The 25,892-nt window shown below is 50.3% G+C and overlaps 11 protein-coding genes across 11 annotated transcripts; 5 read left to right on the forward strand and 6 right to left on the reverse strand.

The window, feature by feature from the left end:
- Positions 1-135: 135 nt before the first annotated feature.
- Positions 136-1,501, forward strand: BO87DRAFT_408355 (uncharacterized protein). The gene is made up of 2 exons (XM_025626139.1): positions 136-475; positions 572-1,501. The coding sequence occupies exons 1-2, from the start codon at positions 398-400 to the stop codon at positions 1,439-1,441; spliced, it is 948 nt and encodes a 315-aa protein (XP_025477616.1). The 5' UTR covers positions 136-397; the 3' UTR covers positions 1,442-1,501.
- Positions 1,432-3,267, reverse strand: BO87DRAFT_460800 (isovaleryl-CoA dehydrogenase). The gene is made up of 6 exons (XM_025629041.1): positions 2,989-3,267; positions 2,838-2,925; positions 2,691-2,785; positions 2,397-2,632; positions 2,051-2,328; positions 1,432-1,987 (listed from the first exon to the last, which is right to left on the reverse strand). Exons 1-6 carry the CDS (start codon positions 3,170-3,172, stop codon positions 1,573-1,575), a joined length of 1,296 nt encoding a protein of 431 aa, XP_025477617.1. The 5' UTR covers positions 3,173-3,267; the 3' UTR covers positions 1,432-1,572.
- A 171-nt stretch (positions 3,268-3,438) lies between these two features.
- BO87DRAFT_363325 (putative 3-methylcrotonyl-CoA carboxylase, beta subunit (MccB)) lies at positions 3,439-5,642 on the forward strand. The gene is made up of 2 exons (XM_025621683.1): positions 3,439-5,025; positions 5,085-5,642. The coding sequence occupies exons 1-2, from the start codon at positions 3,584-3,586 to the stop codon at positions 5,374-5,376; spliced, it is 1,734 nt and encodes a 577-aa protein (XP_025477618.1). The 5' UTR covers positions 3,439-3,583; the 3' UTR covers positions 5,377-5,642.
- A 657-nt stretch (positions 5,643-6,299) lies between these two features.
- Positions 6,300-8,244, forward strand: BO87DRAFT_112482 (hydroxymethylglutaryl-CoA synthase). Its single transcript, XM_025617886.1, has 5 exons — positions 6,300-6,578; positions 6,631-6,733; positions 6,803-7,725; positions 7,791-7,922; positions 7,986-8,244. Exons 1-5 carry the CDS (start codon positions 6,519-6,521, stop codon positions 8,121-8,123), a joined length of 1,356 nt encoding a protein of 451 aa, XP_025477619.1. The 5' UTR covers positions 6,300-6,518; the 3' UTR covers positions 8,124-8,244.
- A 2,128-nt stretch (positions 8,245-10,372) lies between these two features.
- On the reverse strand, positions 10,373-11,512 carry BO87DRAFT_427945 (putative RAS small monomeric GTPase (Rsr1); the record flags this gene model as incomplete). The annotated part of the gene is made up of 8 exons (XM_025627430.1): positions 10,373-10,796; positions 10,902-10,911; positions 10,968-10,996; positions 11,079-11,101; positions 11,150-11,229; positions 11,290-11,316; positions 11,389-11,420; positions 11,502-11,512. 8 exons carry the CDS (start codon positions 11,510-11,512, stop codon positions 10,373-10,375), a joined length of 636 nt encoding a protein of 211 aa, XP_025477620.1.
- A 3,628-nt stretch (positions 11,513-15,140) lies between these two features.
- BO87DRAFT_427946 (sterol esterase) lies at positions 15,141-16,617 on the reverse strand (the record flags this gene model as incomplete). The annotated part of the gene is made up of 2 exons (XM_025627431.1): positions 15,141-16,438; positions 16,503-16,617. The coding sequence occupies 2 exons, from the start codon at positions 16,615-16,617 to the stop codon at positions 15,141-15,143; spliced, it is 1,413 nt and encodes a 470-aa protein (XP_025477621.1).
- Positions 16,618-16,945: 328 nt separating this feature from the next.
- On the forward strand, positions 16,946-17,923 carry BO87DRAFT_378434 (PET191 family protein). Its single transcript, XM_025623789.1, has 3 exons — positions 16,946-17,052; positions 17,224-17,365; positions 17,439-17,923. Exons 1-3 carry the CDS (start codon positions 17,028-17,030, stop codon positions 17,620-17,622), a joined length of 351 nt encoding a protein of 116 aa, XP_025477622.1. The 5' UTR covers positions 16,946-17,027; the 3' UTR covers positions 17,623-17,923.
- Positions 17,923-19,662, reverse strand: BO87DRAFT_339052 (dolichyl-diphosphooligosaccharide-protein glycotransferase). The gene is made up of 4 exons (XM_025620610.1): positions 19,400-19,662; positions 19,224-19,334; positions 18,460-19,160; positions 17,923-18,398 (listed from the first exon to the last, which is right to left on the reverse strand). The coding sequence occupies exons 1-4, from the start codon at positions 19,542-19,544 to the stop codon at positions 17,979-17,981; spliced, it is 1,377 nt and encodes a 458-aa protein (XP_025477623.1). The 5' UTR covers positions 19,545-19,662; the 3' UTR covers positions 17,923-17,978.
- Positions 19,663-19,785: 123 nt separating this feature from the next.
- Positions 19,786-20,738, forward strand: BO87DRAFT_378437 (NADH:ubiquinone oxidoreductase subunit NDUFA3). The gene is made up of 2 exons (XM_025623790.1): positions 19,786-20,155; positions 20,260-20,738. The coding sequence occupies exons 1-2, from the start codon at positions 19,972-19,974 to the stop codon at positions 20,304-20,306; spliced, it is 231 nt and encodes a 76-aa protein (XP_025477624.1). The 5' UTR covers positions 19,786-19,971; the 3' UTR covers positions 20,307-20,738.
- A 323-nt stretch (positions 20,739-21,061) lies between these two features.
- Positions 21,062-22,742, reverse strand: BO87DRAFT_440801 (uncharacterized protein; the record flags this gene model as incomplete). The annotated part of the gene is made up of 2 exons (XM_025627974.1): positions 21,062-22,438; positions 22,503-22,742. 2 exons carry the CDS (start codon positions 22,740-22,742, stop codon positions 21,062-21,064), a joined length of 1,617 nt encoding a protein of 538 aa, XP_025477625.1.
- Positions 22,743-24,196: 1,454 nt separating this feature from the next.
- On the reverse strand, positions 24,197-25,241 carry BO87DRAFT_313479 (putative transcription factor RfeG; the record flags this gene model as incomplete). Its single annotated transcript, XM_025619620.1, has 3 exons — positions 24,197-24,856; positions 24,933-24,977; positions 25,095-25,241. 3 exons carry the CDS (start codon positions 25,239-25,241, stop codon positions 24,197-24,199), a joined length of 852 nt encoding a protein of 283 aa, XP_025477626.1.
- Positions 25,242-25,892: the final 651 nt, after the last annotated feature.

Genomic DNA, 25,892 nt, shown 5'->3' on the forward strand with positions numbered 1-25,892 from the left:
TGACACCAAGCTCCCCCAGCCGAGCTTCTTGTACGGCGCTGCAACGCACCCCTTCAGCCGACGCAAAGCGCAGCTGCGGGGAAGCAGCGGGCACGTGACGGGTGAGATCCACCCGCCGGTTTTTTCAAGATTCCAGCCAGCCAGACCATTGCATCACGTCCTGCGCCGTGCCTGAGGAGTGGCTTTTGATCTGCGCTTCGAGTTTACCTACCCTTAATTGTGTTGAAGTGGTCGCCTATTGCAGCGCTTTCCATTGGATTTGTCTTGAACTCTCTCTTCTGTTTGCTTTGTTGTGCGATCGTTTACTTCCCTTTTCATTCGCTATCGGCCACATCCCCAATTTTGCTTACATTTTCACCACCCTCACCACATTTAATACTTTCTCACATCGGCAACCATGTCTGATGACGAAGATTACTATGATGAATATGACGAAGACATCTTCTGGGTAGAAGAACCCGATCCAACTGTCGCTGTACGTTTCCACCCCTTTTTTTCTTCCACCTCTTATACCTCTGTCCCAACCCAATCCCTTCAGATGACCCAAAATTAACACAGCAATATACTATAGGACGATCTCGCCGCAACAGCAACCGCAACAAATGACTTGATCTTCTATGATGACCCGGCCCTCGAAGCTGAAGAATTCTTCAGCGACTGGGACGATCTCTCCGACGATTACTACGACCAAGACCCAACCGCAGTCCGACGTCAACGTGCCCTCAACGCCCTTCTAGCCCAAAAGACCCTCTCCGCGGGTATTCCGCCCACGAAACGCAGTTGGAAGCACCCCTCCAAGGGTTTGTTCGATATCGCAGCATTCCAGGGTGTGGTGTGGAAAAGCCCCGCTGACGATCTGAAAATTGCGCTGCATGAGCCTGGTGAGGGAGAGAAGGTCGCACTGTTGAAGAATTGGCGGGAGGTATTCCGCAATTCGAACCCCGCGATTGGAAGAGCTAGGGTTAGAAAAGACGCCGCGGGACGGAGAGGAACTGGTGCACCGGAAGTGGTGGATTTGTATGGCGCCGAGGATGTAGAGGCAGACGAGGGCGAGGATGCAGATATTGAGGACGGAGTGGAGGTGGAGATGTCAAGCGAAAAGGGCAATGGTACGCTGGAAGACGTGCCTGCTGCTGGCGGTGACACGGACATGGTTGAGACTGGAACTACGGAAGGTACTCAGGACCTTCCCGATGGTACAAAGCCGTCTGACTCTCTTGAGGTGCCCAAGTCGAAACCAAACGGTTTCGCTGCTGCACCGGCAGACAAGCCAGCAACAAGAGGCCGCAAGCGCAAGGCTGAAGAAGAAAGCGAACCTGTCCCTGAAGCAACCAGTAAGACGAGATCGAAACGCGTCGCAACCCAGAAAGTCGGCGAAGCCAAAGCCCCTAATCCCGCGCCATCAGGTCCGGTGCGGAGATCGGCCAGAAACAAGAAGTAATTGATTTCACTGTGTATAGAAATGAGTACATGAGAACACGAACATACAACTTGTTACATCCTTGGTATCTAACCCGTAACCGGTCAATCAGATAGATCAGGTAGGTCTTGCTGGTATATGTAGCACGGAATCTATGCAAATTCCCGATTGAACGCACGCCCAATCACCATACGTCTAATCTCACTCGTCCCAGCCCCAATCTCATATAGCTTCGCATCGCGTAGTAACCGTCCCGCAGGGATCTCATTGATGTACCCATTTCCACCCATCAGCTGGATTGCATCCAGCGCACACTCCGTCGCCCGTTCCGCTGCATATAGAATCGCGCCGGCACAATCCTGTGTCCGGATCAAAGCCCCAGATCCTTCCGCAGCCGAGTTATCAATCTGTCGGGCCGTGGCATACGTGTAGGCACGAGAAGCAGCAAGCTTGGTGTACATGTCTGCCAGCTTACCCTGGATCAGCTGGTTGTAGGCGATGGGCATACCGAATTGCTTGCGGACGTGGGTGTAGGGGAGGACGAGGTCGAGAGCAGCTTGCATGATACTGGTATATGTTAGTAATTTGTGTGGACGACGTAGGGATGGCAAGGAGAATTGAAGAACGTACCCCAACGGACCAGCGCTAAGAACAAGACGCTCTAAATCCAAGCCCTCCATTAGAACCTTGACGCCGCAGTTAACTTCTCCGAGGACATTCTCCTTCGGTACGAAGACATCTTCGAAGACAAGCTCGCCGGTGTTGGAACCGCGCATGCCTAGTTTGTCTAGTTTGCGGGCGCAGGAGAATCCCTTGAATGTCTTTTCTACTACAAAGGCTGTGATACCCTTGGAGGCTTTCTCGGGTTCGGTCTTCGCGTAGACGACGATGAAGTCTGCGTCGGGGCCCTTTACGATTAAGATAGTGCCTTATTAGTGCTTGTGTCTCGTTTGGGATGGAGGCAGTACAAGCTCACGTTGGTAATCCACATCTTCGTCCCGTTCAGTAGGAATCCACCGTCAACGGCCTTGGCTGTTGTCTTCATGCTGACCACGTCTGATCCGGCAGAGTGTTCGGACATCGCCAGTGCGCCAACCTTCTCACCTGATAGGAGGCCAGGCAGGAATCGCTCCTTTTGCTCGGGTGTTCCGTTGAGAGAGAGCTGGTTGACGCAAAGCTGGGAGTGTGCGGCGTAGGAGAGGGCGATACTTCCTGTTTGAAATAGGTTAGGTTATCTTTGTTCAACCATTCAATGGCAGGAGAGCCATACCAGATGCGCGACTGATCTCCTCCATGACGACGCAGTGAGCCTGGTACCCCATCCCTAGCCCACCGTACTCTTCATTGGCTGTGATACCAAGGAACCTGATGGTATCAGAATTGATATATATAGCTCACATATATCGTGAAAACTCACCCAGCCTCACCCAGCTTCTTCCACATCTCTGCCGGAAACTCATTTTGGGCGTCGGTTTGCGCGGCGACTTCTTCGGGAATTTCGCGCCCTTGATTCGCAAACGGGAGTCAGTATATCCCGAGCACATGATTCCGCAGGACAATGTACATACTTGTAAACTCCTGCACACGCTCACGAAGCTCTAACAGGTCTTCTTCTGTGGGAGGGACAAAGTCCTTAGGGTGTTTCATCACTAAAGTGCGAAGTGCGGGGGGCTGGATGAGGGGTTTCCTGCATCGAGCCAGAGTCCGAGAGGACTGGCGGAGGAAAAATGGGAGTTTCTGGAATGTAGCCATAGCGCTGAATACACACTTGGAGGTAATTGACAACGCTCTTCAGCGATGAATGCCACAAATTGAGAATAAGAAGAAGAAAGTTTGACAGCTAGGACGGGCGGAATCATGCATCCTTTGATGACGGTGTGCATACTAGTTGATAAACACGGGGATGAGCACGGTTACCCGCGGCAATCATCGCCGCCCTTCTCCGCACTTCTCAAGGCAGGGAAAGTCACCTGCAGCTTGCCTGCTTCGGCCATTTCGGCGTCTGCAATCGTCTTCATCCACTACCAACTACAATAATACCTCGTGTGCTTTCCTCGGCTTGCACCGGCCATGGTGTAGTCTGCATATAAGTCATATACCACAAATACGTTCTTGTCTACACCCCCGAGTATCCCCAGATCATCCAGCTCCAACATCCCCGCAATGCGTGCTCCGTCTCCGCTCCTGCGGAGCTTGCGATCCAAACAACCCGCCCTTCCCTCCCGCTGTCTACCTGTGCGACAACCCTCGACGAGAACGCCTTTCCTTGCATTCTCTAGATCCGTTGCCAGCTATACGCATCCTCATCATGCATCCGCCATATCGGCTCTTCCCACAGCAGTGGACACGTCATCCTCCGATTTCAAGGAGAATGCCCAGCAAATGCAGGAGCTCCTCGACCGGATGGCCAGTCTCCACAGCACAATTTCCCAAGGAGGGCCGCAGAAAGCCAAGGACAAACACATCGCAAGAGGGAAAATGCTCCCTCGCGACAGAGTTACCGCGCTCATTGATCCAGGCACCTCGTTCCTGGAGCTCTCTCCACTCGCCGGCCATGAAGTCTACTCGGACAACGTTCCAGCAGGTGGCATCATAACAGGAATTGGAACGGTCGAAGGTGTCACCTGTATGATTGTTGCTAATGACAGCACGGTCAAGGGAGGCACATATTACCCCATTACGGTCAAGAAGCACCTCCGCGCGCAAGCAATTGCTCAAGAAAACAAGCTTCCCTGCCTCTACCTCGTGGACTCTGGCGGTGCAAATCTTCCCCACCAAGCAGATGTCTTTCCAGACAAGGAACACTTCGGCCGCATCTTCTTCAACCAGGCCCGCATGAGTTCCTTGGGCATTCCACAAATCTCCGTCGTCATGGGCCCCTGCACAGCTGGTGGAGCCTACGTCCCGGCTATGAGCGACGAGACCATCATTGTCGAGAACCAGGGTACCATCTTCTTGGCCGGCCCTCCTCTGGTAAAAGCTGCTACAGGCGAGGAAGTCTCCGCGGAGGACCTTGGCGGCGGTCAACTCCACAGCACAATCTCGGGTGTAACAGACTATCTTGCTGTTGACGATGCGCATGCCATTGTCCTCGCCCGGAGGTCTATTTCCAACCTCAACTACCCCAAAACAACCGTTCCTCTCAAGGAAATTCCCAGTGATGCCATCAGGGAGCCGTTGTATGACCCAACGGAGCTCAACGGCATTGTGGGCACCAACCTCCGGCGCCAAATCCCCGTCCACGAAGTCATCGCCCGTATTGTCGATGGCAGTGAGTTTGCCGAATTCAAGCGGGACTACGGCACAACGCTTGTCACCGGGTTTGCTCGTATCTTTGGGCATCAAGTCGGCATCGTCGCCAACAACGGTATCCTGTTCTCCGAGTCCTCCCTGAAAGGAGCACACTTCATCGAGCTCTGCGCGCAACGCAAAATACCTCTCGTCTTCCTCCAGAATATTTCTGGGTTCATGGTCGGTGCAGATGCTGAGAAGGGCGGCATTGCAAAGAATGGTGCAAAGCTCGTTACGGCTGTAGCCTGCGCAGACGTCCCTAAATTTACAGTCGTATTTGGTTCCAGCGCTGGCGCGGGCAACTATGGAATGTGGTAAGTTCTTGATCAAACTCTACATTCTTCATCCTATTACTTACTAATTACGTTTGCAGTGGCCGTGCTTACTCTCCGCGTCTTCTCTTCATGTGGCCTAACGCCAAGATTGGTGTCATGGGATCGGAGCAACTCTCTGCTGTCATGGAAGCTGTAGGGCGGACAGCTGATCCGGACCTCAAGGCTCGGATTGATCGTGAGTCAGAGGCAGTTTTCTCCTCTGCACGACTGTGGGATGACGGCGTCATTCCTCCCGCACAGACGAGACGCTTCCTTGGTCTGGGGCTGGCAGCTGCTGTGGGTGGGAAGGTAGATGATGTGCAGACCCGTTTTGGGGTGTTCCGGATGTGAGGTGCTTTAGTTGAAATGAAACAGGATATGGATAATTATATTCGAGTGATTTTCTCCGGCCCTGAAAACAACTACCTGTTCTGTTGGCCTCCGCTATGTAGCACTTTATTCTGGAACGGTGGTTTTCGATTAGCTATGGGATGTCATATGGGGTTTCCGATTACAAAAACATATTTAAAAATGAAGGACTATAGTAACTTGAATATGTATCAGCAGGATTGTGATTTATAGGGAAGATTTCATCTCCGAGCATTGGTTTGCCAAACATGCATTACGATGATCCATGCATCCTACTAGCAGCCCATTGCCAATCAAAATGATCATCAGACCAGACCTTGAGATTATAACGAAACCGATTTGGTCGTTGAAACTGCAGATCATGTGGTTTAGTGACGCCTCAGCACTTCGGCCTCACCACAACCGTGACCCGGTTCTGCTGCTGCTTTTGTCGCTTGTATACATGGCAAACGCTGCAGTCACAACATATCCTCATCAATTGATTGAACAAACTTGAATCCTCATGTTCGACAGAATCGTATTTGTAGCTGCTATTCTTGGTGCCCGTGGCCATCAGTTCGGTGCTTGCCAAGAACGTCTCAGATTTCAATGACATGGCAAAGTACACAACAGACCAGCAGGTTTTCACATCCATTCATCCGGCACCATGACGATCAGAAGAAGCAATCTAACCGATGAGGAATCTCACTAGGAGACCCGCTGTGCGGTTTGCCAACAGTTATTGGTGCATCTGACATGCCCATACTCAGGACCTGATATACGCCGTACTCTTCATCCTATGTCTAGAACGGTGAATATAGGATTCAGCTAGTAGCTCTAGCAAAGGCTCCTTTGTCCAATACGATTCTGCAGTTTCAGCTTAGTTCTCGCTACGTGGTCCGAGCAACTCATTGTGTCCTTGCTCTAGGTGCCTATGATGTTACCGGTGTGAACACGATGGAGGGCTAGAAACTCACAGCCCCAATACCCACTTACCTTTGCTTCAATATATACTGAAGCAAATAGGCAGCAGCGGGAAATAGTTATAAAAGGGGGCATCAATCTGTTTCATCTCAGTACTTCAGTTCTACATCTTCATCCCAACACAGCTTCAGCTTGCCTTCATAACTGATATCATCCGCACCATGGCATCCTACCCAGAGAATGTTGGCATCAAGGCCATGGAGATCTATGTCCCAGCCCAGGTACTCCAACTCTTCATTGTCTAAGAGCCTGTCTGATAGCCTGATTAAACAGTGTCTGGATCAGACCCTCTTCGAGCAATACCAAGGTGTCTCCGCCGGCAAGTACACCATTGGACTAGGCCTCCAGTGCATGAATTACTGCACCGACAGAGAAGGTATATTCCATTTGAATTAGACTATTAGCATCCTTAAGTAACAAGAACCCCTACTCACAAACCGTTCAGATGTCTGCTCTCTTGCTTTGACAGCCGTGTCCTTCCTCCTCAAGAAATACAGCATCGATCCCAACTCCATCGGACGTCTCGAAGTAGGCACGGAATCCCTAATCGACAAGGCCAAGTCCATCAAGTCCGTCCTTACAACCCTCTTCGAGCCCTCCGGCAACACAAGCATTGAAGGTATTGACACCATTCACGCCTGCTACGGCGGGACCAACGCCCTCTTCAATGCCATAAACTGGGTCGAGTCACGGTCCTGGGACGGCCGGGACGCCATCGTCGTAGCATCTGATATTGCCCTCTACAAGGAGTCTTCCTCCCGTCCTACAGGTGGCGCAGGCTGCGTTGCCATGCTCGTGGGTCCCAACGCACTGCTCTCCCTAGACCACAGCATCAGAGGTGTCTACATGACACACACATACGACTTCTACAAACCAGACCTCAAAGCCGAGTTTCCTCTCGTCAATGGCCATGAGTCAATTACTTGTTATATTCGCGCACTGGATGGATGTCACAAGGATCTCCTCCGTCGCAGAAGCACTAACAATAAGAACGTTGAAAATGTCCTCGACCTCTTCGACTACATGGCCTTCCACACCCCAAATTGCAAACTAGTGAGCAAATCCTACGGTCGACTCAAATACAACGATCTTCTACATCAATCGAGCTCGAAACCAGACACAGACCTGACCGACATCCCGCCTGAGCTCCGCACCCTGACCTACGAAGAATCCCTCAAAGACAAGAACCTAGAGAAAGCGCTCGTAGCTCTAACAAAGAACCAGTTCAAGGAACGCGTTGAACCATGCATCACTGCCCCATCCTTGTGTGGAAACATGTACTCAGGCAGTCTCTATTGCTCACTTATCAGCCTGATCAGTAATATCGACCTTGCTACTGCGCAGGGGAAGACTATTGGCATGTTTAGTGTAAGTCACACCTTTCCCCAAATTCAACTATAATTGTATCGGTTCTAACGCAAGTCATGAAAAAGTACGGCAGCGGCCTAGCCAGCACCCTCTTCGCCCTGAAAGTAACAGGCGACTTAGCCCCCATGGTTGAGAAAATCGATCTCATGAATCGTCTAAAGCAGAGACATGTCGCTACTCCGGAGGAATATGAAGAGGTAAGTCAATACACTTCCACAACGTTTCATTTGTGGCCCTATACTAATGCACTATATAACCAGGCTTGCGCACTCCGACTGAAAGTATACGGAAGCAACAACTATACCCCTGCTGGAGACATAGCTTCCCTGGCACCGGGAACATACTACTTGGAAAGGATTGATGAAGCGTATCGACGCTCTTACGCTATCAAATTCTGAACTTGGGGGTCGCTGATGTGCGGGAGGATCAATGGTGTCGCTCCTTCCCCAATTATTATGCCCTTGGGTGCCGGAAAATAGTACCACCGAAGGGAGTATATGTCCGGCCCGATAAGCATCATTCGGTCACTATGAGAGTTACTATCCCCCATCAATGCCTCAGATTACAATGAAAATCCGCAAGACCCTCTTTAACACAAGCTTGAGAATTAGAAACAAGCTACAAACATCTTGAGCGATCATGGTTACTCTGCATCTCCGACATCGTTCATCCTTGGAAGGAGTCATCTTTCCTTCCCCGCAATGCCTGCCCCCACAAGAGCACAACAAAGCTACCGAGCTTTTCAACAAGCTTATCCAGTATTTCGAGCCTTTGGAGAAATCATACAAGGATTATAAACCAATTACGCTTATCCGCCTTATGGAGGAGGAGGTCTCGGCTGAAGACGAATATTTGATTTTCTTCTTTACTCTCATTGAACATGATCAACCTGGAGTGACAGACTTCAGTCTGGCTGACACCCTAGCACGATTGCATGATTTTGACAGATGGACTTCCGAAAAGCGACATGTTCTATTTCAAAGCCTAGTTCATATTGCGAACTACCTGGTGGATAACTTTTTCTTACCACGTACGTCACTGATACTTGTACCCGAATCACAGGATATTCACTCTGTCTAGTCAAATCCTACGCCGCGAAGACTCCTCAGTTTACACCGATATCCCATATCAGTCTAAACTCGTCAGATCCAGCTATTGGTACCCAGCAGCGAATTTCTAATTTACGCAAGACCTGCCTTACGCGTGACCGGCATCGATGTGTTGTAACGCGAAAGTTCGACGTGGAGGAGGCCGAAAAACGATACGATATACATAGAGAGAGCTTCAAAGATGATGATGGGAATCTTTTGCGGCATGAAGGTGACGACATGACCCCTCTTGAGGTCGCGCATATTATACCTCATTCTTTCATGTCTCATAGTGTCATTGAAGGGAGATCGCAATTAGTACGTTGTCATCTAAGCTTATGACATTTTTGCTGACTGGTCTTCTAGACAAAGAGAAGAAAACAGATGGCTCACCACATTTTGAAGATGTTCAACCCGGGTGTTGTCCATGCTATCAGCGGGACTGACATTGACCGACCTATGAATGCGCTCACCTTAACTCATGACCTACATCGCTCATTTGGTCGTTTTGATATTGCCTTTGAACCAGTCCAGGGTCATCCACACTCGTACAAGATCGGCCATACTAAGCCAAACCCCATGATTCGACACCGCGGACTTCCTGTTACCCGCACGCTCTATCTCACCCCCGACAGAAACATAGAGCCACCTTCACCTCAACTACTAGAACTACATCGTGCCATTGGGCGTATTCTTCACCTTAGTGCCGCGGGCGAATATATCAATTACTTAAGAATGGACATGGAAGACATGCGAGAGAGGATTATCTGCACGGATGGGTCTACTCGCATTGACGATTACGTCCATTATAAACTTGCAGCCGACCTTGACCAGAGGCTTGCTTGGCAGGGATTGGCGAGTCGGCGGTAATGACGGAACTGTTTGGGGATGGTCTACAAGAATTAATGAATCATGACTATATTTTAGCTTCGGATATTCTTCTATTCCTTCCTTCTCCCGCCCAGTATACAAGCTGTCTAAGCTTTTAAAGCAACACAAAGAAGCTGTCGGCCGGTCCTAAGGCACTAGTCCGACCAAGTAAAGGCAGTCTTAGCAGAGCTAGGAGCCTTCGGTAAAAGCCTTATGCGGGGCCTTCCTTGTCAGCCAGAAGAGATTAGAAGAAAGTAGACTAAGAGATTATTTAAGAGTAAAATCGAGAAAAATAAATTTACACTTTTCCATTCCTCCGGCGTAAAAGTCACAAATGTAGTAATGTAGGACATGGCAATAGAAAATAAGTATAAGAAACAAAATATTCGAGGCTATAAGTCACATATATCTATCGTAGGAGCACGTGGACAGGCGTATGATGAAACATGGCATAGGATAAGGTCAGGTATGCGGTGGGTGAATAAGTAGTAGTAAGTAGTAATAGTAGTAGGTGTTTCGACATTAGACAGGCTTTGTGGACGGGGTATGTGCAGTGTGCAGTGGGTAAGTCATGTGCGTAATGGTGAGCGATATAAGATAGTAAGTGGTCCGGGGGCTAGCCCATGCGCTTGCTCTCGTTTATTTGGTGGTATTTCGTCGTGTCGGGGAAAGGTCGCGAGTAGGACTAATTATAGGATCACGCAGGGACCCTTACGCCGGGTCTGGCGCTTTTTGTCCTTTCGACGGTCCTGCCGATTGCCACCTTCCCGTTTGCGATCTGAGTCGGAGCCCTTGGAGTTTCCTTGCAAGTCCTTTCGGATGATCTGTCGGCAGAGGTCAATGAAGACTTCGTTGACGTTGGCTCGTCGACGGGCCGACGTTTCGTAGTAAGGAGCGTTTCCCCAGGTTTGGGAGAGGGCGAATGCGCGCGCGCGTGGCACGGCGCGGTCCTCTTCCAGGTCGGACTTGTTGCCCACAATGACAATGGGAACTTTCTCATCCTCCTTGATGCGGATTATCTGTTCGCGGAGCTCGGACAACTCGTTCAGCGAGGACATGCTCGTAATCGAAAATACGAGCAGAAACCCTTGGCCTTGTTTCATGTACAACTCTCTGGAGTGCGATCCAACGTCAGCAGGGGGCCCGAAATGGCAACGGTTGGTAACGTCCCGTATAAGTGGGCGGGGGGAGGGGGTCCAGGGTGGGCGCATTGTTTACCTCATGGCCGCTAAGAAGATGTTAGTATTAGAGAGTGTGAATGCGACCGTGTCCACGGAGACTTACTGAACTGTTCTGTTCCTGCAGTGTCCAGTCTGGATACAACAGTCAGCTATCTCCACTACCCGTAGTGATGTAATTGCGCTATGGAATAAATGCGCTGCGCACAACACATACATTTCCAGAATACATTGCCGGCCCTAGAAATGTCAGTGACTATCTCCAGACAAGGACGAAGCCAAACTCACATCCACGTCGATCTGCTTCCGGTATGAATCCTCGATTGTAGGGTCATAACTCTCAATCCAGACATTTTGCACGAATTGAGCTACCCAGCATCAGCGACCATGACAGAGCACCCGACAAGTATATGCGACCAGGAGCATACCAGTAAGACAGCTCTTTCCCACACCTCCTATTGCGCCGACAACGACCGATGGTCAGCGGTGAACCTTTCTCATAGTCTGTCACAGAAGTATGTACCCACCAGCACCTAAAACGACGATATGGTATTCCCGTCTATGATAAATCCGGTATGTTAGCGACTGCGGCGACCTCCGATCGGTTGTAGTGGAATAGAAAGTCCGGGGCGGAGCTTACTGGGGCCGCATTGGAACGGTAGCCGCGTAATCGGCGATTGGAATAGTATGATTCGATGCGGAAATGAAAGAGTCGACTCCGATAGGCTTCCGGTAACTTCTAAGCCAACAATTATATTGTCTGATCCTGGGGCGGAATCAGTGGTCGAAGCTGGAACGTAGACTAAACCCGATCCGAATGCTGCGACAGATGAGGGTTGAGTCTTGGTGAGGGTATCGAGTGGACGGTGGATTCAGGTTCAATGCGCGCCGATAATTTGAATTGAAATAAGCAGATTGGGGAATGGGGGGAGTGGGAGGAGGGAAGGAGGTGGACTGGACTCCCTTCGAGGGGGGTGGGCGGGGAGGAAGTGCTGGGAGAGCAAGGGCAGCAACACGCGATCCGTTACATCGGTCTCAATGCCAATCAATTCCCGACCAATTCCCCGGGAGCTGGCAGGATGGAAGCGCCAGAAGAAGGGACGGTCTGAAGCAAGGCCGCGGGAGTGGAGGTGGAGAGCAGAGGAGAGGAGGGAAGGTAGGGAAGGATAGCTGCTGTTGAACAGATCGGTCGGTGACTTTCGGGGGAGAGAAAAGACACTAGTAGTTTACTAAAGGAAGAGAGAGAGGATGAGTGAGTGAGTGAGGTGAGTGAGAGCCAGACAAGCAAAGCAGAGCAGAGCAGAGCAGAGCAGTAGCAGAGCAGTAGCAGAGGAGCAGTAGCAGAGGCTAAGTCAGCGAACACGGACTGGTTCGGTTTGTGGGGAGGACAGGAAAAGGATCGGTAAGTTCCATTGAAGAAGAGCAGCAACAGAGAAGAACGTCGAATTTGGCTTACCGACAAGCACAGCAAGATGACGATATGATGCAATAACGGCCTAACGGAGAGACGATCGAATCAATTGCTGTTTCTGAAATATTTTCTTTTCTCGGTTTCGTCTTTTTCCTAATCCCTGAAGACCCCCGTTGAAGAACTGCACGAGAGGGAAAAGCAAAAAAAAAAAAGTCAAAAAAAAGTAAAGGCACGGCAGGGACTCCGAGTCTCTTCCCAAATTGCGGCGGTGAGCCTCGAATCGAACGGCGATTTGTTGTGCGGCCGACTCTGGAAACCTTAAGCCCCTAGTACAGTCGAGGTTAGTTAGCAGCTGGCGATGGGGAAAGGTTCTGGTTGATTGAGTGCTTGGGTCCCAATGATCCAGAACGAAAAGAAACAAGTAGATAGTAGAGCAAGAGCAGGGTGCTGGCTGTGGTGTTATAAGCTAGAGAGGGAAGTAGTAGTTGACCCCCATCTTGACGGGCATCACTTTCGAGGGCAGAGAAGGAGAAAAGAGAAAGAGAGATAGAAGGGAGGAGGGGGGGGGGGCCCAAGAAAGAGAAACAACACCATCATTCTATTTCTCGAGTCTGAGATCAGATCAGATCGTATCAGCCTCTCTCTCTCTCCCTCCTTCTCTCTGTCTCCCTCTCTCATTCTCATTCTCTATCCATCAATTCCCTGCTCCTTCGCCCCCCTCCGTCCTTCTACCTCCGAATCGGCAGGAAACCGTAGAGGGTAGCAACTGATCACAGCGGATGGGGGCAGAAAGCCCAGCGCATCCATCCATCCATCCATCCTCCCTCAAGAAGGGGGCGGGCGCGGCATGGCTTGGCCAATAATTGAATCTCGCTCCCTCCCTTATCCCCTGATCCGGTGGATTTTTCTTCTTCCTCTTCTTCTCATACAGTAGTCATCTTTCTTTGCCGCCCCCGAGATCTGCAGCCCTGATGAGCTCAGCAGAGCCTCGCAGATGAGAAGAATGTGGCATGTTTGAAGGGGTGGGAAGAGAGGGGGGTGTGTGGATTGATAGAATTGGAAGAGTGGGTGTGGGTTGGAGGAAAAGGATGATTGATTGATGGATGGAGAATGATGGGGATGACAGGATGGATGATGGAAGCTCAAACTGGATTATTCCCTCCTACCTTACCTCGAATTCTTCAGCGCCAACACACACTCTCACTCACACACTCACTCAGCTTCACATGCACTCAGCCGGGGCTCCAATTGCTACTAGATACCTAGCAATGTCTCAGAAACAGGGAAACGGGGAAATCATCAAGACTAGTTAGCCGCTGCAAGGACGAGGAAAAAATAAAGCAGATAGATAGATAAACGCCGGACAGGCAGGACAGGCCATGGCGACTACTGATCAATAAATATTAACTGGATGTGCTACTATCTAACCAGAAACTAGCAATAGTACAGAGTACGGAGTACACCATCTCTCTCTCTCTCACTCTGTTGTGAGTCTCTCTATCTACAAGGAGAGACCTCATGAACATCACTCACAAAAGTCCCAAAACCCACATCCGTCTTGCCCCGAGGACAAGCATAATGATCGATCTTCTTCTTCCCCTCTCATGGCAATAATATCTCTCTCTCCATCATCATTAGCACAAAACAAAACAAACTCCTCCCCCCTTCCCATACGATGCTATGCAGGTTATTCATCTAAGCCCCAAAAATTACCTGTCAGCAGCAAACCCAAGCTAATAACCAGACATCCCCTTCCTAAAGGTCAGAAAGGAAAAGAAGGAGAAGGGCAAGAAGAAAACAAAAGGACATCGGGATGTGCCCGATTCCAGGAACCGGAAGCAGATTCCGACGCCAACTCAACCCAACTCAACTTTAGTCTGCCAGGGACGGAAGCACCCCCGAAACTAAGCGGGAGGCACCATCGCTGCTCATCAGCACTAGAACTCAGGACCATTTGGTAGACTGGATTGGTTTGTTAAGTCCTGAAAGATAAAAAGTACGGACCACCGCCACCGGACTTCCGGTCCCCAACTTCCGGGAGGCAGGCTGTCTGTGTGCCTATCATTAATTTATTGTAATCTGTAATCTATATTGGACCGATGTGCACGCGCATTGATGGTGCGCTAGGGCAATCAGACCATCCACATCTCATAAACCACCTGACCGGGGGGAAGAGGGGAGGATGGTACTGGTACTTGGTGGTTGTATCAGCATGATTGAAAGCCAAGCTGATGTGTCACATTGGGATAATTATTTTCTTGGGGGGTCGAGCTGCACAAACATTGGTTTGGGTCGTGCTTGGTTGCTGGAAGTGCAGATGTGATGGGGGACGCGTTGGTCTATGCATCACATGTGGATGTGAGGCGTCGGGGACGGGAAGAGCAAGACCAGACCCGACACTGGGACCATCTCCCTGCATATGGATCTGAAGAAATGCGCTGCTGCTTGATACATATGACGTATGTCACTGAAGGGGTCGGGAGCCGATCTATCATGGATCTATCTAGGCAACGAAGTAGTATTGAAGTGCTCCGTACTGATGAAGGTCATTGGAGGTCTGCTAGCTTCGAGACATCCGGTCTGCATTGCTTCGCATTGTGCTTGTGAGGTTTTTGGCGGTGTTGGGGTTATATTAGACGCTGGTATAGTGTGTGTGCTGTACAGAAAAACAATCAAGGCTAAACAAACATCTTTATAGGCAAACAGTTATACAAAGTAAGGCGAACAATGGTCTTTGTCTCTCGTATCGTGATCTGCTGAGACAGTCAGATCCGCAAGTCGAAACACGCAAGCTGTCAAACTTGGCGATGGTGGGTATGAATCTCCCTCTAGATTATGCGTGTCTCTATTGGTGCAGAACCTCGTACTTCATGCCGGTACATATGTGCCCGCGGCACCATTAACCTTCTCCATTAATGTCCCTTTCTGATTCTCGGAGCTGTACCGCTCCAGCGCTTCGAAGACATGGCTGAATACCAATTGGTCCACATCACGCGCCCACAAGAAGTCTAAGTGCTCATACTGCGGGAATTCCTTCGCCACGGTCCCCCGGGGAAGCTCGGACAACATCACGTTGATATCAACGAGACTATCGCTACCGCCATATAACAGAACAATGGGCGTCTTAATGTTCTTAGTCGGGTACTTGACCGGCTTGTAAAATCGCTCACTGGCAACAATACTCAGTGGCGCATGGATTTCGTCATCGTAGAACTGGAAATTCCGGTGTCGAATGATCTGGAACCAATGGACGACCGACTTGGTGCTAGTGAAGGAAAACAGATGCAGGTACCCTGCCAGCTTCTGCCAGCGGCTGATATTCTTGCACCTCCAATTGAACAGGCCGCGAAGTGACGTGTCAATGATCCGAACAAAGATAGGTGGGTAGAGAATCGTCTGCCACATCGTCGTCGAGCTTAGGATGCTCCGTCTGCCAAACAGCAGAAACAGGAAGTTCGGCGAAGCCTTCATGAGCGAATCCACGAGATGATTGGGGAGGCCTGTCGGGGCCATTGCCGGCGCCAATGCCACAAACACATCGATCTTCTGGTTCAACAAAGAATGAATGGACAGCGTCGCAAACGCCTGTGCCGTTCCCTGCGAGAATCCCACGTATGACAGGGAGGGCTGCCCTGTCACTTCCAGGATATACTTGATGCTGTCTGGGATATCATGGAACGAGAACTGATCGATCGAAAAGTCCCAGAACTCGTTCGACAAGGGCGAGTGCTTGACGGACTTCTTCGAGTACTTGTTTCCTCTGTTATTTCCCAGCCACACGTCATAGCCCCTTTCAACCAATTGAAATGGAAGGCATCGCTGCTCCTCCGAAAGACAGACCCAGACTTCACTGCACATCATGAGACCATGGTGGAGATAGACGACCTTCTTCCTGATGCTCCCTTCACCCTGGTTGACTTTCCTTCCCTCCTCGCCCTTCCGATAGGGCAATCGGTGCAGACCAAGCAGGTATCCATCCCCCGTCTGAACGATATGTTCCTCCGCTTCATACCCAAACAGCGCGCATATATCCGTGAAGTCGGACGCCAGAGCAACCGACGCAGCAACCTTCTCTTCCTTGCCGCGTTTGGCCGGATCATCGGGGGGAATGAAAGCGTTGAAGATATTCTTGGATCGATCGTAACAGAACCTAATGATAGGTTCAGCTGCGCCAGTTAGCCTTTCTTGCCCCTTTACACCACCACCCCAAAGCATGAACACACTACTTACGCAGACAAAACGTGATAATATGTATAACCCATTCCAGCAACACCAGAATCAACGACCCAAAAAGAGCCAAATATTCGAACCAAAACAGCCGTCCAATGACCGGAACGCGCGCCATGACGATAAGACCAAGCCTCCTATTATCACACAGGGATAGGACAGTCTGTAAATCAACCACGTAGATTAATTATCACCGATAGTAGCAGTAGTAGTAATGAACCATAATGCGCCGAAGCAATACTTCCATAAACTCAGACCGCATGACTATGGGAAGAAGAAGGATAGGATAAATCAAGCGGAACGAGGCAAGCAACCTAAGTCAGGTTCCACACGCCCCCAGACGTCATGGGGGCCCCTTCTTCTTCATGTGATGGCTTACCTAATCCGGGGCAACGCCCGTTTGGTTGAGTTTGTTTTCCGATTTCAGCAAATCATCTCCAGATTGTCCGCCGCCGCAGACCGGTGTTGTTCCTAACTTGTTATTATTTGGCTGAGCAATTCGGGCCTTGCCTTTATTGTTCGCCCAAAATGCCGAGTTCCTGCCAAGAGATCAGTATGTTGGATCCTTTCATCTCTCCTCCATATTCTTAAATTGCGGCTTGGATGTTCGGAAACGTATCCACGACCGGATATTACTACCACATTCAATGTCCCTTCTCCTCCCAACTTCAGCTATAATGCCCCGGTATACACACCCTCTAACCATTCTTTTCATAATAAATAGGAAACGCCCTGGCGCAATGTCTCCAAGAATCAGACTGCATCATGGTTCAACGGCGCTCGCCCCGCGAATGTCTGAGTGAGCCGTACGTCGACGAACTTCCCATGCGATGCCAGCAATTGCGGAAGGGATTCAGCGAGTGCAAGTGAGTCATGACCAAAATACATCCCTCAAAGCTTTCCCTTCCACAGTCAGTTGACAATATGCCTCATCTTCAGGCGCGGCCTCATCGACATGCGCAAGCGGTTCCGCGGAAACCAGCCTATCTCGGTATCGACGACGGAAGGCGGCGGCTCCAGCACGTCCCAGCAATTATATGCAGGCAAGCCGGCGTTTGAGACGGTCAAGGAGATTAGTGGTGATGAGGTGCAGATGGATCCGGAGAAGACTCGTGGTCTGTGAGGGGGAGGAGATTTAGTTATATTCTGGTGTTGTGGGTGACACAGACTGGTCTTCCCTTGCGCGCTGTAACATCACGTTCTCTGTGCTTTTGTTGTATTCGCTGGCATTTGGCTTGGAGTTTGGTTGATTGACTGTTGGGACTACTTCGCTCATGTGCCCGTGCCTTGATAGTGTGTATGATTGTCGGGTTATGGGTATTCTTACTTTCATGCTATACTACTAGATTGTACATATGCAATTGATTGGTCTGTTTGTACGCAGACTGACTTGGGCATTCTACGATTTGGGTCGTCCTTTCTTAAGACGTGCATTGTGCAGCAGATTTCATTTACTGATCTTTAAGATGATACATTACTTTACTGGGTCTTCTTGACCTTGGCCGAGGCGGGCTCCGAGTAGAGCCACACGAACACAAAGGCCAGGAACCCGCCGATCACAGACCACAGGCCGGCGATCCAGACCCATCCTCCGCTGATCTTCCAGCTGCGGGGGTACTCGTTGTGGGCGAAGTGGCGGACAGTCACCTCGTGCTTTTCCTCGATGTTGGTGAGGAAGGGGCGCTTGTAGTTGACCCGGAAGGAGAAGATACCGTGCTGATCAGGGACGGTAAACTGCGTGCTGTAGATGGTGCTGTTCTCGGTGCGGGCGGTGGGCTCCAGCTTCAGGCGGTGGAAGGGAGAAAGCATGGTGAACTCGAGCTGCAGGGCATCGTTGGCGGGCACCTCGAAGGGGATGTACCGGTCGTGGCTGTACTCGGAGATCTCAATGCTGAAAACCTATAGGGACACGTCAGCAGGGGTTGACAGCTATGTTGCGGACTGGTCAGTAGGCACATACGGTCTCGTTCTTGATGCGGTAGATGGTGGGGTTCAGGTCCTCGGCAGTAAGGTCATCCTTAGCCAGGTGGTGCTCGATCTTGCCAACCTTAAGGACACCGGTCTCCTTGAAGGTCCAGGCAGTCAACTGTTTGGCGAACTCCTGGTTGGCCGTGCCGGTCTCCTTTCCGTTGGGCGCCTTGACGGTTGCGGAGAACCACTGGTCCTGGAGACTCTCAACGGAGCCGAGCAGGGTGAAGCGGGAGGAGGCACGGGTCTGCATGGCGGAGACGAGAGCCAGCTGAGAGCCGGTGGCCCAGACATCCTCTCCCGCGGACAGGTCTTCCTTGGGGTTGTAGCTGTAGGCAGTCGCCGGAGCGCGCAGGATAGGCGCAATGAGCGCGTGGTCGCCGAGAGTGTGAGGGGCGGCCCTAGGCAAAGCCAGGACACCCCCTCCGTCAAAGAAAGCCTTGGAATCGGGTCTCAATGGGCCGGGGCGCTGGAGGAGAAGGACATCGTGCTTTTCGGCCGCGGACAGGGTGTCGTAGTTGAAGTGGTCGACAACGACAGACGAACGGTCGGTAGCGAGGTGAAGATCGAGTTCCAGAAGCAGCGAGCTGACGGCGCTGGGAGTGGTGGACTTGCCCGAGAGCGCGAGGAGGACGTTACCGTCCTTGTTCATAAAGTCGACGATGTTCTTGGGGCTCAAAGAAGGTCCGAATCCTGATCACTCGGTCAATTGTGTGTCCCTGTAGCATAACATCCGAATCCAAAGTCGCCGCTAACCTTTGGACCTAGGAGGCAGGAGAAGAAGGTGGTCGTAAGCCCTCTCGCCGAGGTCGAAGAGGGAGAGCTTGTCACTCTTGGGAGATTCGAAGACGAGGTCATATCCACGAGCTATTGCATATATCAGCACAACGCCAATTACTCTCAATTACAATTCCTGTCCTGCAGATACATACCTTCTAGATCACTCCAGAAAGTAGAGTAAAGATCCTTCTCCGATCCATCCTCCAAAACAACGAGCAGACGGTTCCCCGAACTACTGAGCGCATGTACAACAGCCAAGAAGCCAAACAGAAAGAGGGAGGAAAGAGACCACCGCATATTGAGTGGCTAATTTTCCGCACAGCGGAGGGAACAAACTGAGAAACAAAATATCCCGGCGAGCGAACCACAAAAGAATGATGGTTTTGTCGTTCGATGAGAGCTCGTCAAAAAGAAAGAAGTACGTAGTAGATACATACGTAGACACACACCCCAAACGGGCGACGTGTTTGGACCGAACGCCAAGACCCGGCAAATCCACTTTTGGCGGCTTTCGTCACCTTCAATCAACCTCCATCGATTCGTTTCCCCTCGCCCGCGTCGCAATCCCCGACTTCAATTTGCCCTACCTCTCCGCAGGTTCAATTAACCCCCGGCTTTAATTGCCCATAGAGGATTTCATCCGCAGATTGATTATATTCATTCTGTTCCGCTACTACCTCACACACCCGAACACCTCCGCAACGAACAAGAAAATCCTTTAACAATGTCGACACCTCAGTTCTGGTCTACGCCTCTCCGCTACCTCCGCTGGGCTTCTCACGAACGTCCCGCCATTTTCTACTCCCTTATCATCGGTTCTATGGGCCCCGTTGCTCTCGTCGGTTTGCCCCCGCTTAGACGTGCCTTGGGTGACGTTGACCCCGAGACTATCCCTATGTCTTATCCTAGTATGTTGCACCCCCGCTTCCACTGACGACTCTTCAATTCGGGCTCTGCCTGTCTTGGGAAGTTAGTAGTGTATACTGACATGCTCGCGCCTTGCGATTGATAGTCCCCGCCGGTCCCCGCACATTCCCGAAGGGTTACGATGACGAGTAAATCCACCTTAACCTCGGATATAGCGATATGGAAAGGATAGGATGGACGGACCGATGGGCAGGACCGACAACTAGCTCTGCATTGAACCATGGGCAACGTGCGACTCCGGCGCGGATAGAATAGAAGGAGAAGGGAGGCTGTTCAATCAACGAGCAAGTATCGGCGGGGCCCGTCGCTTTGTCCGGAGGTAGCCTTGATCTGGATATTTTGGGTATCTTTTTTTTTCCTACGTGTGCATGTGCCCCCTCCGCCTTCTTCCTGTCGGGCATGTTTATACCCATTGTGCTCTTTGGCAGGGAGGGGTGAGGTGCTGTGGGTGGGGTATAAGATGTGTGTGTGTGTGTATTTATTGTATGTGAAAATGGTTACAGAGCGGAGTTCATAATTGTATCTCTTTTTTTGTTATTCACTTCTGTCTGTGCTGGTATCGTGAGTCTGGTTTTTATGGTGAGAGGTATGACCATGAAATAGATGCGTTATGGCCGGTGGAATAATGCGCCGAAAGAAGCGTTGCTGCGCCGTAAGGGACCAATGAACTTGTTGTACAGGAGAAAAGACTAAGACCCCAAATTAAGAAACTGAGACATGAAATGAACATAGTAGATCGGACTGAAGATTGAAGAACAGACTCCGACATGATAACGAACATAGTAAAACAAAGGAGAAGGAAAATGAAAATGAAGTAGTAGATAAAGAAAAGTCCGAAGCACAGATTTAGAATACATACTGCTGTGGACGAACTGCAGAGCCAAACCTCAGCCATCGTGCTGGGTATTATGTCCGTGGCTTTCAACATTGACATTGGAAGACATGAAGGCAGGGCTTGCATAATTCACCAAGGTATTATCTCCTCCACTTAACATCTGGGGATATGTCTGTATAAAATCATCGAAAGCCGGTATCACTGGGTGCTCGGCTTCTGTTCGCGCCGTTGAATCATCCTCTTCATCCCACTGAGGCGGGCTGATGAAGCTGCTCTGAGAGTCATCCGATGACAAGTCAGGCTCATGGACAGTGTAGGTCAGCTCACTCCGGGGCTGACTAGAGCTGCGATCAGGGGATATTTCCAGTGATGGGGAGTAGAGAGATGCCAGACGCCGGGTACCTATCTGAGGATTGTTCTCCGGCAAAGGATTCTCGATAACGATCTGGGGGATGCGAGGCGTGTGGATTTGACGTGTCTCGGTTTGAATATTGTCCCTGTACATTAGGGGCAAAGCAGTGTTCATGGTATGCATAAGAGCTATATCTTCCTGTGCAGCCCTATCTGCCAGCCAAGGGATGTCATTATGATTGACCTCACAACATGTTAGGTAATGTAAGTCGCCCCATACTAAGGGGTTGAATCGCGATCTGTTGCGCAGTAGCTCATCAACCAGATGCTTTACAGCATTCTTCAAGACATTCAGGCGGTTTTCGACGAGTGCAACCTCGTCTTGCCTAATGGGCAGTATGATGAGGTTGGTCTGGGGGTCGAGCACCGGAAGGTAGGCATTGCCGCCAGCATTGATGGCGCGGTAAAACGCAGCCCCACCATCCAAAGAACGATATGTTTGGTCTTCAGCTATGGCATTTCCTAGCCACTGCTGATGGAATGCCTTAGCCATCCACATGTAGATGTCTCTATCATGTGGATCAGCGACGGGGTGGTTGAGGATGTTCATTTCTATCATCCGTTTGTCGAATTGCAGATCTCTATGCTTTCTTTCACAGAGCTCACGGATCTGACCAGGGAGCAAAGCGTGGCCCTCATCCGTCACGTAGTTCCAGCGGCCAACAATGTGAATAATGCCTTCTCGAAATATCGTGGGTGACTGGATTCTTATAGCCAAGTTCACCCAACCGATCGGGTCATTTGAGATAGAATAATACAGCTCCTGCTCGTGGCCCTCCAGTGCTGCGCCGAGGATAGGAAAGATATAATCTTCCGCCTCGATCTCCGACGCCAATTCAGCAACTCTCCAACTGTTGTCAAGAAAGTTTTTTTCCGGTCCATCATCGTGGAGGACTGGCGGCAGCATATAAAACATCCTAAAGATGTTCTCCCAACACCGACGGGTTTTCATAGGCCAGACTGGGATGTAATCCACAGCCTGAAAGCCTCTGATCTCGCTCGTAAACTGACGGGGCACCTGTAGGTGCTCGTTAGAATCCCAGCTGACACAGATATACTCTGATCATAGGGCGTCTACTTACCTGAAGCTGGAAGACCCCGAACTTGTGGGCAGCTTCGCCAATAAGATAGAGATTATAAACACCCAAATTATCCATTCCCTGGATATGTGGCAATGGATAGACTTCGTTTGGCGGTCCTAGCAGGCACCTCAGAAACCTTGAGTGTTCGCAGAGCCTGTTCGAATGCAAGCGGTAACCATCTGGGTGGATGGTGAGCTTGGTGTCGCCATCAGCGTACTGCGGAAAATCTAAGACAGACATATTCGATGCAACTGAGTATATTCTCCAGATACTTGTCGCTGAAGCAGTGCGAGAAGCGGTCTCGAGAAAGATGCAGAAAGAGAATCATGAGCATTTTATAGCGAGGTGGCCTTGTGAAGGACGCCGAGAGACTAGAAGTGACTGATTGCATCGTTGCCTTGAACTTGCTCGGTGCTTCACAATATACCAGTCCGGAGCTCTATTATAAAGACACAAGTATTATATGGTGAATGGGTTAACAGAGGCCAACTTCGGTGCGTGTTACAATTCGAAATCACTGGCACAAGTTGGAACAAAAGACAATGTGAGAGGCGGGCTTCCGTATTGGTAGTTGCATATAAAAGTTATATACAGGGAAAGGGCTTTCACTCGGCATGCCGTCGCAATCGATACGAATACACAGGTTGTTCCCCACGTATTCAAACACGGTACACAATGTGCTGAAAGTAATTGAGATAAGGTGAGAGCATCGTTACAAGCAGATACCAGCAATGTTGGAGTCACGCTGCTTCAGCAAGTGAGATTCTATGATTTACATCAATTAGCTTTCTGTGCATACGATTCGGAGAGCAAGGCAAGGCATGCAGACAGTCACTTGCAATTGGACAGCGTTTAAGGTGCGCGCAGGCAAGGGGTCAAGTACAAGATAACACACTGGCTTGACTTTGTAAGTCGATTATTATACCCTTGGGTCAATGCGAATAACCATCGAAGAACCTGCGAACCACAAAAATTAACGCCGTATATGCTCATATCTACATATAGCTCGTGAACAGCATCATTGTATGTCATCAAAAGCTCCCGGCTGATATTTTCCTGAAATCAGTTGGCGCTCCATCGGACTCAACATGTAGGAGATGGTCGAAAAACACCGATCGAAGAATGAAGACTGTGGCACAAACGCATGAGAATTCCACGACCAATACACCACAGAATAACCAGACCATGGAAACCAAAACCCAGCAAGGCAGAAAAGAGACAAAGCACAGCAATGGCTGGAATTACAACAGACAAAGCCAAAATGCCTCCTCGTAAATCCATCACGTTATAGCTTGGGTCGACCAAGCTTTACACCAAAGAAAAAGACGGCCGTGTGCCTCGCGCAATGGAGCGATAACCAGGCCAACCAAGAGCGCGAGGCAACGTCTCCATGGACGTTGGGTGGAAAGTCAAGAGTATATCAGAGATAAGATGGATGGATGTCCAGGAGAAATAATATCCGATGATCCAAGGATGTGGCTCCGGTAGTTGCAAATTGTTTCCGACAAACGATGATGCACGCTTTTCCTTCCGGTCTCATGTTCCTATACGCAAAGAAAGGAAGATTGGTCCTTCAGGGCTCTGAGGATAAGCAGAAGTGTGGATATATCTGCAAGATCCCAGGTACGATATAGACTGTTAAGGACAAAGGGTTCATAGTATATACGCCCGTAGAAAGCAGACATTGACTTTCTTTACCTAGTCCGGCGAGGGGCTTCCCCGCCTCTGGCTGGTTGTGGCCTATTGCGGTCTGCCGGAGGGTATAATGCCTCAGGAGTGTATCTGGGATCCATTCCTATCCGAGGGTCCGGGGCTGTGGTAGTAGGGTAAGGGATCCCGGTGGTAACTGGAGAATAGTCCTGTTCGGTTTCATAGCCAGGCCCGGGATACCTGGGGGCATTGCTCCTTCCATTCTCATAAACATAGCCAGGGCCATACGTGTATGACGACGGGTGCATTTCAGCAGTCACCGGAGGTTGGCTGGAAGTAGTGTAAGGGATCTGACCACTAGGGTAGGGGTTCGGGGCAGATCCATAGGGTGAATGGTTGGGGCCGGTGTAAGTTGATGCAGGTGGGTACGGGGGACTTTGAGTCGCCTGGTACGATTGTGCATATGGATCCACCGGGAATGGCTGAGTAGGGGGAGGAGCTGAGTAGGCAGGCGGAGGGGATGGCCCTCCCTGCTGACGTCCTTCATGAATGGCAGATACCGGGTAGGACGCCGCGGGCATGCTGGGTGCCTGGGAATAGCTTAATTCTTGTTGGTAGCTACCTCTGGGATAGCCCTGGTCAGCCCGACGTAGAACATCGGCCTCCCACCGAGCCGAGTCTTTTTTGAGGTCAGCAATCATTTCCTGCAGCACAAGCCATATGTTAGTCGGACACGTTCTTTTTCGCCTGGGAAATACCACAAAACCAAATACAACATACAGAGGTGAGATTCCGGTAGGCGCGAATGAAATAACCCTGACGACCCTGTTTCCCATCTAGTCAGTTACTGATTCGTCCAGAAGGCAGATCCCGCCCAAATGTTCGCGTCATTGTTCGTATAGTCTTAAGAGAATTGCATAGGAAAAGCAGCGGGGCACAGACATTGTGGTTTCCGGGTCTTACGAGCGCATCATTTCCAAGGTAACGGCAAATGTCTGCTTGGATGACTTCCCGGCTGATACCATCGCCAGGAATGAAGTATTCGTTTTGACGCTCCGGGCGCCCCTCATATCCAAGACGGCCAGTCATTTTTGTTTTTGTTTGTTCCAGGAAACGGTCTCCAGTATTAATGTAATTATAGGCAACGGGTCCAAATGGCCAAATGAGGTCCGGGAAAATCAGGAAGAGCCGACGGGTCCAGAGGAAGGTGGTGGCAGATGGTCTCTTTTAGGGAGATGGGGGGTTGATTTGAGGGGAAGAAGAAACAGCACGAAGTACAGTTCTATGAGACAGCGTCCGGAAACTCCAAGGCTGAGAAATAAGGCTAATCCGACTTTTGGTTGACACAAGCACACATGCAGAACACGAAAGGCGACTTAGAAGAGCGGTGGAATCCCAGGGTTGGTTATATGGCTCTTGCTCCGAGAGAATAAAAGAAACAAATCCCGGTAAGAGCGTGTCTTGTCCACGGAGGTTGTCAAGGATGGATGCAAGGTATATAGGTCACTTCCAGCATTAAGCAAGTCGCAAACGAAAGAGACAGTAACGTCCTTCAATAGGTCCGGTGGGTGAGGAAGAGACGAAAGAGCTCAACGTGTGAATGTGAACTTCGGAATGATGGAGAATAATCTCAGGTGAATATGAGAAGAGGGAGATGAAGGAGAAAAAAGGCCTTTATTTTTCTCCTGGGTGGAATCTCCGGTTCTTTTGAACAGTGGGTGGATTGTGTATTTTCACTTC

The sequence above is a fragment of the Aspergillus neoniger genome (genome assembly GCF_003184625.1).
Source record: "Aspergillus neoniger CBS 115656 unplaced genomic scaffold BO87scaffold_25, whole genome shotgun sequence".
NCBI classification, from domain to species: Eukaryota; Fungi; Ascomycota; class Eurotiomycetes; order Eurotiales; family Aspergillaceae; genus Aspergillus; species Aspergillus neoniger.